This window comes from Etheostoma spectabile, chromosome 16, assembly GCF_008692095.1.
Source record: "Etheostoma spectabile isolate EspeVRDwgs_2016 chromosome 16, UIUC_Espe_1.0, whole genome shotgun sequence".
Classification (NCBI taxonomy): Eukaryota; Metazoa; Chordata; class Actinopteri; order Perciformes; family Percidae; genus Etheostoma; species Etheostoma spectabile.
In genome coordinates this window covers 17,924,439-17,935,899 of record NC_045748.1, presented here as the reverse complement: position 1 = coordinate 17,935,899, position 11,461 = coordinate 17,924,439, and the positions used below count along the sequence as shown (strand labels likewise).

General features: G+C 41.8%; 1 protein-coding gene across 10 annotated transcripts in view; it reads left to right on the top strand.

Moving 5' to 3' along the window:
• The window catches only part of rgs3a (regulator of G protein signaling 3a), a 192,821-nt gene extending 181,956 nt beyond the window's left edge, over positions 1 to 10,865 (top strand). For 8 of the 10 annotated variants that reach the window (XM_032539756.1, XM_032539755.1, XM_032539758.1 and 5 more), the window contains 4 exons: positions 6,149 to 6,250; positions 7,259 to 7,320; positions 8,417 to 8,583; positions 8,727 to 10,865. In XM_032539756.1, the coding sequence (XP_032395647.1) occupies positions 6,149 to 6,250; positions 7,259 to 7,320; positions 8,417 to 8,583; positions 8,727 to 8,927 (532 nt within the window). In that variant the 3' untranslated portion in view covers positions 8,928 to 10,865. Of the gene's footprint in view, positions 1 to 1,502; positions 1,656 to 5,535; positions 5,811 to 6,148; positions 6,251 to 7,258; positions 7,321 to 8,416; positions 8,584 to 8,726 lie in introns of those variants that run through there. The other 2 variants (XM_032539763.1, XM_032539764.1) reach the window with 2 other exon arrangements.
• Positions 10,866 to 11,461: the final 596 nt, after the last annotated feature.

The window sequence follows — 11,461 nt, the reverse complement described above, 5'->3', positions numbered from 1 at the left end:
CCCCCCACCCCCCTTCCATTATTGCCTTTTGTCTATACTCAGGCCAGGTGTTCTGCTTCCCCAAACAATCAATCCATGCCTCATATTCTCTTTTTTCCCATCCAACAAGTACCAGTAAAACTATAAACCTACAGCACATTGACTAGTGGCCAAATGTAATGTTAGTTAACTAGTTAGACATGATGAACTGACCTAGTACAATCAGTGTTGACATTTTGTGAACCACAAAAAATAATGTCTATCAAGAGTCTTGGTCATCCAGGTTACGTATAGACATCTAGAAAAGCTAAAAAGACCAAGAAAAAACAACTGGACCTTAAGGAGTGGACATCCCATGGAGGTATATATGTCTCCATAACAGTCAGTAAAACTAATGAAGCCTCTTGGATGAGTGTTGAATCTCTTCAAGACCAAAACAAGCTGAATTGATAGTCATCCTGCCATCTGAGGCGCAATTCTGATGTATAGTATTTCAAACACTCTCCTTGCTTGCCAACCTGGCGCTTACATTACCCACAATGCAACTCAACCACAGTTCTGTCGTAGTTTAGGGTGGGTTATGTTAGTAGTGGCTAATGTACCCTCAAGCCGCTAGCCTCAAACAGTGACATGAAGTGGGCTAAAGAGGTCTGGTAACCTTACTTCTTTCCAACTCCATACTTGTAATCTAATCAAGTGACATTCATTTTATCGAATTCTGCGACGCTCTCTCCGGAGAAGTTAAACTTTTTATAGTGCTTTTTTCAGTATTCATGCAGTAGTACTCCTAAAGACCTATAAACAGATGTCGATGTGAAATTCAGTGGAGTTCCCCTTTAATTATATTCCCCACAATAAATGTGTTTACATTGTTTTATTAATTTTGTTCTATAGAGTGACAGTTGGCTACGCACATACTTATAGAACTGAAGTTACATCCAGGTAACCTATAATATTATTTTACCTGGACTCATTACTTCATTGGAGACTACTGCCAGGCAATCAGCATGTTTACATTTATTCATTTATGGAGACAATACCCAACCATGAATCAAGTATCAGCACTTTCAGTTAAGCTTATGGTATAATGTTTAAAACATGACTAAAGTCCACATACATTGTATTTAGAAGAACAGGAGCCACATTAAAAAGTTCAAGTTTATCCATTTTGAGTTTCATGCCAACAAGCATCCAGTGCAGAAACTACAGAAGAGATAATATGATATGATACTATGTGTGTCAAGTCTTAGCCTATTAGCAGATTTAACACAGAGCTCTAACACTGCTTGTCATCTGGGACAGATGAAAAGATCATTACAATTTCATGTCACTTATTTAGCAAAAAAGACATATGTCATCTCTACTTGCTAACCCATAAAACAAAAACAAAAAAACGTCCAGGCCCCAGAGGAAAGAATCTGTTCTCTCTAAACATTGCGTGGCGATTGGGTGAGCACAGGGTCCGCCTTCCCTAGACCCCCTAGACTATATAAAGCTCCACCACATCCCCTCAGGGGTTAGAGGAATGTGACTGTCAAACAAACCCCTGGGCCCTGAGCACCAGCACTCCTGTCACGCTTACTTGCAATCTAATTTCCACACACAAGTGAACCTGCGTACAAGCTGGCAAACATCTTTCACGCTATGGTTGATTACTCAGTGAACTACCTGGAAAGGTAAGAGCAAGGCAGTGGACATGTGTGTGTGGGGGTTCATCTGCACTTTGATTATCAAGAATTAGAAACATCAGAAGGGAGGATGAGGGAACTGTGCGTGGGAGCTGTTTTGCGTCCCACAGGAATCAATGCTCTCAAGCTGGTAGGAAGCTATCTGACCTCTACATGGATCTCATTTGAGAGTCGCAGTGAGGGAGCAGAAACCCCCATGAGGCTGAAGCGCTCAAACTATTTTGGAGGAAGCAGCCTTAAATTCTAACTTGAGGCTGGCCCTTTTTCTTATTATATACAGCCTGGATTTCAGGAATAGGATTGCTCATGTGGTCTTTGTGACTAGGAAGGTGAGTTTGCTCAGAAATAGAGCTCTTTTTCTGGTCTTTATTGCGGGAGACTGTGAATGAGATAATATTATATTTATGGCCCATAATTTAGGACAACTCCCTTTTACGTTGTTCTTCTAGGAATATTGCAGAGTGACATTTATCTTTGTTATGAGGCACTTTATAGATTACCTTTTTTTCTTTTGTTATTATGTGTTATGCTTTGTCTGTGAGAGAAAGTACATGGCAAACACTCCCAGTTTGTTCCCATATCTTTTTAGACAGAGCCCAAATAGTATCAAAGTTATTTAAAGTGTCACAGACACATTGACACAACCCTTGACCCATTATACTCGCACAGACACAGACGCACAAACAGGCTCAAACGCTTGCACAGTTATTTGTTTGGTTTGTCCGGTATTCAAAGGCATAGAACATGGCAGAGGGGATGAAAACATGATTGAACCTTGGGCTGCTGCCCTCACAATCGGTATTTCTACTCCTCCTCTGTACTCACCCCAAATGTAACAGGTCAGGCTTTACAAAGGGTGAACTCTTATCATTGTGGAGAAACAAAGCCTCATGTAGCAAACAACAAAAGTGGGATGAAGTGGGGCAGTGGTTTTGGCTTTGTGCTTGAATGGTACATTGTGATCTGCAGTGTGTCTGTCTGCAGCTCACGCCCATGTGCTCCCAGAGCCTTTCCCTGGGAGTGCGGCCTACTTTTTAGAACACCAAGAATAGCCTGCGGGGGGCTATTAGTGCATCTAATGTGAGCCAAGCAAAGAGGGAATAAAGAATATGGAAACCTGCAGAGAATTGCGGAGTTAAAGACCTCTCCCTTCTTCACTCAAATACATACAGCCCTCTCTCATGTACAGACACCAAAAGACACTCAGGGGTGTGTACACATTGTGCCTGTGCTGCAAACATGGACATGCTGTATTTCGTGTGTTCGTGTGGCAGTCATCAATCCTAATTTGATGATCCTTTAAAGAGCATTTGTCAGTCTTTTAGCAGAAAATAATTTAAGTGGAGGGGTTGCTGTATGTAACAAATCGAATGGAGTGTGATACAGTGCGTTGTTAATGGTGTTAGTACTGGGGAGCTTTTGGCAGATACAGTAAAGTATCAACTTTAAATACACAGTTACTCAAAGTGAGAGACTGTCAGTAGCACCATTGGGAAATAAAGAGCTGAGGTGCAAAGAGTACTGGGTTCAGTATCATTCTTAAGTGAAGTTGCTCTTCAAATAGACTCAAGTAGAAGACTATTTCGTATTATTGGTTGGCCCTGTTAGTATTAAGAGAATTTCCTTTTAGTAGCTGCATGTATCTGTTGCCCTTTCTTTATGTTTTAAGTCTGAGTTAAGAGTTGTTTGTAGTTAGGCAGGTGATATTGCTATTGCTCTCTGCATCCGGCGATCACAAACGTGACTGTAGCGCACTGATTGACACCGTTCAAAGGATAGAGAATGTGTCTGCCTACATTGAGGGAGGAGTATTATTCATGTTGACGCTGCTGTTGACTCCCATTGACCTAATAACCACACAGGCAGTGTCATTTATGACTGTATCACTTAAGTTTCCCACACCTCCTGCAATATGACACACTACCTAACCCAACACGCAGCCTTAGAAAAAAGAAAAGTGTTTCTGCAGTCAGTGTTGCCAGTGTGTAGTGGTTTAAATAATGACTACATAAAATACAATATGTATCACTTGTATATAGGAATGGTGTCGGTGCTGTATTTTAGTTTCTAAAAAATAAATGGAAAGATAAATCATTGGATGATGTAAGCTAAAGTTGTTTCCAGTGTTGACACCGACTATGGGAGTAGAATAATGCCTTGCAAGCAATCTGTGTTGCCAGAGGATGGAAAATGTCACTGTTTGTGGTCACTGTTTGTGTTTGCAACATCCATTGACATCCACATGGTGGCAGGAAAGAAACATACAATTCCTTAAAGTGACTGTTGCTATGACAATATTGTCACATCATACCCAGGCGGGCTCAGCTTGAATAAAACCAGACATAAATAATAAAGTGTCTTTTGTCAGGCCAACAAAATATCTTACAGCCCTAAAAAATAAGTCTCTTTCTCACTTGAACTGGCAAGACAGAGGCTGTCTATTAGCTAACACATGCACACAGCTTAAGACCTAATTGCCTTGAGTGCAACCTAAAAATAGAACAATCTAATGAATCCTGCTCTAATGTTATGAGTTTATTTAACAGCAAGACAGTTTTTATTTGGGTAATAATGTTTGCAGTAAAAGAGAGGCTTGGATTGTGATCACCACTTCAGCATCTGGTTTAAGCCTGTTTCATACAGAACACTTACGTTATATCAATCAATGAGTCTCGATGAGTCATCTCTCCACCAGTGAGGCTGCGTGTACATTTAGGTATTCCTTAGGATCAAATGAAAGTGTCTTTTGGTCTCTGTGTTTTACTTTTTCATGTATAGGTAGTACATTCTTTTTCCATGTCACTTTTTTGGCAGTTCCACTCTCCTAATCCTCACAAACGCTCACAAAAAGGCCTTTTGTGGTTCTCTTGGTCGACTAAAGTTTTCTGCACCAGCTGAACCCCCCCAAACCCAAACACACCCAAATCAATACACCCACAAAGTCACACTCATCCTGATTTTAAAGGAGCTATTCAGCTGCTGCTTCCAACAGCTCATGCAGTCATGTTGCATCATGATGTATGGGCATGTTTCAACCTTTCCTGTCCTGCAGCAGTTGGAAAAACTCTCATCAGACAGCTGACTGTGTGCTTTGTTCAATTTCGGCAGCCGCACTGTGTGACCACTTTGCATTTACGCATGCATAAATTATCTCTTTCCCACTTCCCTTCACACACACATGCGCACACTGGTGGGGATTGGGAGTTTTCCAACACCTGTGACTGGCATGAAAGCACTAGTGAAGTGGGCATGAGTTGACACAGGTGCTGGGGGGTTCTTTGAAATGTTTGTGTGGCCGTTCTTTTATCCCCATAGGAGTAGCCTATATTCACGTACAGTGTTTGTGCTAATCTGTAGTTGTGGGTTTTTCCACCCTTCTGTGTGTTCATGTTTGAATGATAAGTGTTTATAATTGGAAGCCTTGTTTCGTAATTTGGGGTGTACATGTTCTCCTGGGCACTGAGGGTTGGCTGTGGCACAGCTTGCAGTGATTAGGGCCAGTGAGCGCACACTGCCGCGCTGCATTATTAGCAGGCCAGTCAATCCACAGTGGAAATCAAAAGCAGGGACTCAGGAAATGGGTGTTGAGTGAGGTCACATCCCATTGTGGCAGCACGTGCTCCAGGTCGGGAAAAGCCAGGACACGTACCATGGGATTATGGGAAATGCGCAGGATTCTGATGAAGCCCATGGGAACTGAGGGTTGGTGTATCACCTTGTGTGAGATTTGTGCTGTGGGGGGTCTGTGTGTGTGTGGCTGTGTGTGAGATGGTTGGAAGAAGGTGAAACAGGTAAGGTGGGCGGTCAGGAGGATTTTGGGTGCTGCTGCTGGAGGAAAGCAGAGGAGGTCACTGTGCCCTGTTGCCTCAGCCCTGGGTCAGCTCCCTCTCAGCAACCCCTCTAGGCACATGGAGAATGGCGTGATGAAACAGATGAGTGAGGATTGAGTCTCTCCTCCTTCTTTGCCACATTCGCTCAGTCCCTGCCGAGTAACCTGCCAGGGACACATCTACAGGAAAAACTGTTAGAGATAATAGATTGAGAGGCGAGACACTGACAAGAAGCGAGGAAAGGGAGCTTGACATCTGCCTTTTGGAAGAGTTCGGTCCCACCATACTAACATACCTGGCTGAAGACTAAAATGTACACAACATGACATTTGTTTTTCTTTTTTTCTGGCTTTTGTGGGTTTGATTTCATGTGGATTTACAGTGCTGAAGAACGTAATTGGTGATTCCCATGCTTTGGATTGTTTTAATTGTGGACTTTGGACATGGACTCAACAAATTTTCTTCCCATGTCTCCTTTTGTCCACCTCCTCTATCCACTTTGTCATTCCTTTCATCCTCATTCCATTTCCCTTGTCCTGTCTCAACGTCCACCCTCTTTTGCCTTATTCTGTATTCATAAATCTTTCTTTCATTCTTCCGTCTCTTGCCAACTCTCTCCTTCTATTTCTCTTCTATCTTCCTTTCACCTAGGGCCAAAGACATGAAGAATCGGCTGGCTTTCCTGCGGAGGAGGAATGAATCCCCAGGAAGCAACCCAGCCAGCAAGTTAGACAAATCAATGAAGTCAGTCAAGTAAGTGGCCACTTCCTGACAGCATGTGCATGTGGGTGTGTATGAGACTGTGTTCCGGGTCTCGCTACAACTGGTGATGACCTGACCTTGGAAGACAGACATGTGGGCAGTAGCAGTGATGGGAGTGTGCTTTTAATGTGTGGCAATATTAAAATGAAGGAGAGAATGTTTGTTTGACAATGGCACTTCTGAAGGAGGGATAGTGAATTGTTTGGCTGTGGGTTTTTTGTAGTTATATAGAAAATATGTTTACCAAATAAAATATAACATTATAGATTGTTGTAACACCTTGTACTATAAATGTATAAACCTGGCATTGCACTTTGCTAGGCAGCTGCTTTAACACATAAATGTAATAATTGTACATACATGTTCTACAAGACATAACAGTAAGAGAAAAAAATCGCAAATTGTAAGAGCAAATGCAAATTTTGTTGGTTTGTCAGATGTCGGCTAAAAACAAATCCATTATGAAAAGGCACAGAAAATGTCCAAATTGACTAAATTGTACCTAAAATGACATAGCAACTTTTTTCTTACTTGTCAAAAGAGGCCTCAGATGTGGATTGCAGAGAGTGTTAGATGAGTACTGTAAAGAGGCATGCTTTACAGCCGGGTACAGGAAGAATGAAAGGCAGCAGGGGGCAGACAGACACTGGTGGGGGGAGGAGGTCTTGAAACCCGACAACACATCCCCATTGGTCGGCTGGAGCCCCTCCCCTCCCGCCTTTCAGTTGCATTCAGTGGGAATATAAAAGCCTACCCTCACCAGGGTGAATCAGATAGACTCATGGCTCTCAGTGTTGTAAGCTTTCACAAAGCAGATCTCAATGAGAGGGGAAGACCAGTAGACACAGACTAGAGTGGAAGGAAGGAAGCAACAGAGAGGAATACATACTTTGTTTCCACTCATCTATCAAGCATAGACAAAGTCCTGCGGATGGGTCACACAATGAGAAACCTGACTGAGATGGGCTTGTTAAAGAATCGCTCTGCTTTTATCTGCAGGCCCACCCCAGAGGAAGCACTGAAATGGGGGGACTCACTTGACAAGCTGCTGACACACAAATGTAAGTTACTTTTAATTCCTTCTTGTCATTTTTTTGTCTTTCGTCTCTCCTTCACAAACGTTGGAATCATCCATCTTTTTGTTCTGATCATTTTTGTGATATGATTTAGTGAAATATTGTTCTAGACGGTGGGTGAATATAGATGTACAGTTCTTGCATGAGGTGGTGGGGGAGGGTGGTAAGCACAATGCAAAATATGCCTGTACTGATATATGGATTACACACACACACGCACACACACACACACACACACACACACACACACACACACACACACACACACACACACACACACACACACACACACACACACACACACACCATGCTGCAGTGAACGGGCAGCGTGCATTAAGTTTCCCTAATCCCAACGGACCGAGTCAATGTTTTACATAGAGAGAAGGAGGGGAAACTAAAACAGCCAACCTGCAAGTTTGTTGCTATTTTTTTTTTTTACACAATTCATCATTCAAAGTTCAATCCCGTTCCAAAGCTGATACAAAGCCAGAGCTACATCTGTTCCTCATTCGGCTCTGTTGGCCTCTTTATTCTCCCCTTTCTTATTTCCTCTCTTCCATCTCTTGGCTTACCTCACTTCTGCTTACCGGAATGAGGTAAGAGATGACTGCTTGCATTGGCTCTGCTTATCAGAGTGGGTGATTCATGGGAACGGAAAGGTGCAGAAGGGAGAAGTGGGTGGACACAGCTTCCTGCTATTCTTTCTTCTGGATGCCTTCTTCCTCTAATCATTAACTGGACTGAAACTTAAAAACTCCAAAGTGCCAGAATTAGTCCCTTTTCCCGTACTCTAAAACATTCTCTTCTCTTTGTTCCTTCACAGCATGTGTAAAGGGGAATGCATAGATGCCCTGTTGAAGGGTGGGTGATGTCACTTAAAGGATGTTGAGGATTTGAACATGTGCAGTGGTGTTGTTAGGTTTTATTGATTTTTTACTTTATTCCAACCACATGACTCAAAAGGCTGCCACAGAGCTATTTTAGGCACTGAAACTCCAAGGAGCACTTCAGCTGTGAGGTTGCCATGGCACTCTAGTAAACTCTTCTCTTGTTTATTCTCCTCCTCTCTGCTTTCCCTCAGATGGTCTGGCAGCGTTCAGAGCTTTCCTGCGCACAGAGTTCAGTGAGGAGAATCTGGAATTCTGGCTAGCATGTGAGGAATACAAGAAGATCAAGTCGCAGTCCAAGATGGCCTCAAAAGCCAAGAAAATCTTTGCAGAATACATCGCTATCCAGTCTTGCAAAGAAGTGAGTGAGAGTGTGCACCAAACACATACTGGGGGAAAATGGCATCAAAACAGCCTCCCGCAAAAAAGAAAACATGCATTTTTCTCATGCTATTTCATCAAAATAACAGTTTAACTTACTTGTTTTGTTCTTTTTCCCTGCAGGTAAATCTGGATTCTTACACCAGAGATCACACTAAGGATAACCTGCAGAATGTGACACGCTCCTGCTTTGAACTAGCGCAGAGGCGGATATACGGGCTGATGGAGAAGGACTCATACCCCCGCTTCCTGCGCTCAGAACTCTACGTGGACTTAATCAACCAAAAAAAGGCCAGCTCCACTCCGACGTCATCTTCGTCATAAGAGACCAGAAAACATTTAAAGGAAAAGATGACGATGAGAGAGAAAAAACAGGGTCAGACTTGAAAATAGTAGTGGGTGGGTGAGATGTGAGGGTCTTTGTTTGCCTTTTTTTTTTACATTTTCTTTGTGTATGTCATCCTGTCCACTATGATTTTTGTTGTTGTGGTGTGAGAGGACGTGGCAAAACTATGGCACTGCAAAGGAATGTAGTTTACACAGTTACCAAGTGGATGGATGAATGAATAGTCTGATGAATGGATGGATGGGTGTTCCTTAAAACACAGAAGCCAACATACGAGGGCTTGAGCAGGGGTAGGACGCTTGTCTGATCACTGTCTCTCTTTTTTGTGGTGTCAGTCTTTTGGTTGTGTTTTTGTCCAGTTGTACTGGAGAAAAGGAGGGGTTGCTCAGAAAACCCTGCAGACATGAAGACAGTCCGGCACTGTTTTGTCACTTTTTTCCTTAATTTCCCTTTTAAAACTCCCATTTTAAATTCCATCCTTTCCTCTGCCACATTCTCTGTAAAGCCACATCAAAGCTGTCGGTACGACACAAAGTCCATCATGTTTTTTTATGAGGCTCCAAACTGTATGACGGAGGGGGAAAAAAGCAATGTCTGAATGAAAGCTAGCGTTATCGCTCTGTTTCACATGCATCTCTGTAACATACCTACACTCTCTCAAAGCTTCTATAAACAGCTTTCACCTTATTCAGTTCATCCCAAGACTGCGGAAAGCGTACAACAGGGATAACGACGGAGACGGCAACGGGCAAAGAACACAAACGTATACATAACGGATGGACTGGAGCTGTGAAGAAACAAAGAACTGTGTCACTCTCACATTAAAAGACATTGAAAGTCACATTCAAAGCCAGTAATGGAAGAAAAAGACGACTTGCCTTCTGTCTCCAAAGACTGTTTACAACAAGGAATGAAAACTGAAGAAAAAAAAAGTTCTGTGCAGCCAAATGACATTTCCTTTAACATAGTAGCTCATTCTGGACTAATCGAGGAAGCATTCTCAGGACATTGCCATGACAGGTTCCAGCTTGGTTTATCCTGTTTTTCTACACACACAAACACACACACACACTCACATTGTTTTTATATGTTTTAGGGTTCCAACCTGCACTCCCTAGTTCAACTGAGCAATACACAAGAGGTTGCTCGTTTCATAGTCAGAGGAAAAGATATTGCTTCATGTTGTACAAAAGTTTGCCTATTTATTTAGATTAACTTGCTGGATGCTCCCTACAGACACCTTCACCTCCTCTAAAGCACTCCGCTTAAAGCTCTCACTTTCCTCTTAACCACCAAACAGGTCCAATGCTGTCCTGAACTTTAAGTGCAATATTGTTTTTTATTTTATTATGTTTGGTTTGTTCATTTATTTGGATAATTTTGAATTTTTATGGTGAAGACGAACGGCTTAAGCTCGGTATTAACTTTATTTGTTAAGAGAAAAAAAAGCGTAGAGCTATAAGGTTGAGTTACAACGTAAACTTTCAAGAACCATAAGTAGTTTAATGAACTTTAAGCAAATGATTCTAACTGTGTTAACCCCCAGCAGCAGGCAGCTGGGGGGTGTTATGGTTGTAAATATAATTCTTTAAGAAAACTATGTGATAACACATTAAAAACAAACAAAAACAAAACAACCCATAGGTCTCTGCTGGTGAATGTGGGACCCAGCTGTATCTATGTAAATATGAGAGACTTAAAATTATAAGATGACATGCATTGTTTAAAAAAGTAAGTGAGCAAGAGCAGGTACAATCTGCTCTTTCACTGGTCATACACTGCTTGTAAGGAGTTCTGAAATGCATTTCATCATTTTCACTGTTTACAATTCAAAATGCATCTCCTATGATAGCAAGTGAAAACAGTAGAGTACATGTGGTGTCATTGCTAATGATAAATAAACCAACCAACTGATGAAGTAATATGTGTTGTCTCTGGATTTTTCTTGTAATGAGTCATTTGTGTGTAATTTGCCCATGCACACTGGTCACAAACATGCCAAGACTGATGGGCATTCAAGCGGTCCATAAGCTGCCACGCACTGATAGGTAGCAGACAGTTGTATGAAGTTGGTTAAAGGAATAGTTTGACATTTTGCCAAATGCACCTATTTGCTTTCTTGATAAAATAAGACAAGTGATACCGTTCACTAAATATAAACACTACACTACTGCCAGCAACCACCTTTAAGTAATTTAACATTAAAAACCATCACATGTAAAGAAATTGTAGTATATTACAACTTGAGTCTTATGTTCATAGTTCTAGCTAGCATTCCTGTTGGTAATAATAACATCATACTCACTTATATTCATTCCTGAGATTTTGGAATGTGGCGACATCACTTTGAACAAATTTGACAGCTAAAACAAGAGCAGTAAGACATTTACAGAAAGATTCTGTGTTGAACCTGTTAGACCCGCATACAGTAGTTTCCTCGCAGTTCTATGCAATGTGGAATTATTACCAACATTTTGGTTTTACCCCCAAATAAACAGTTTAGATAATATGG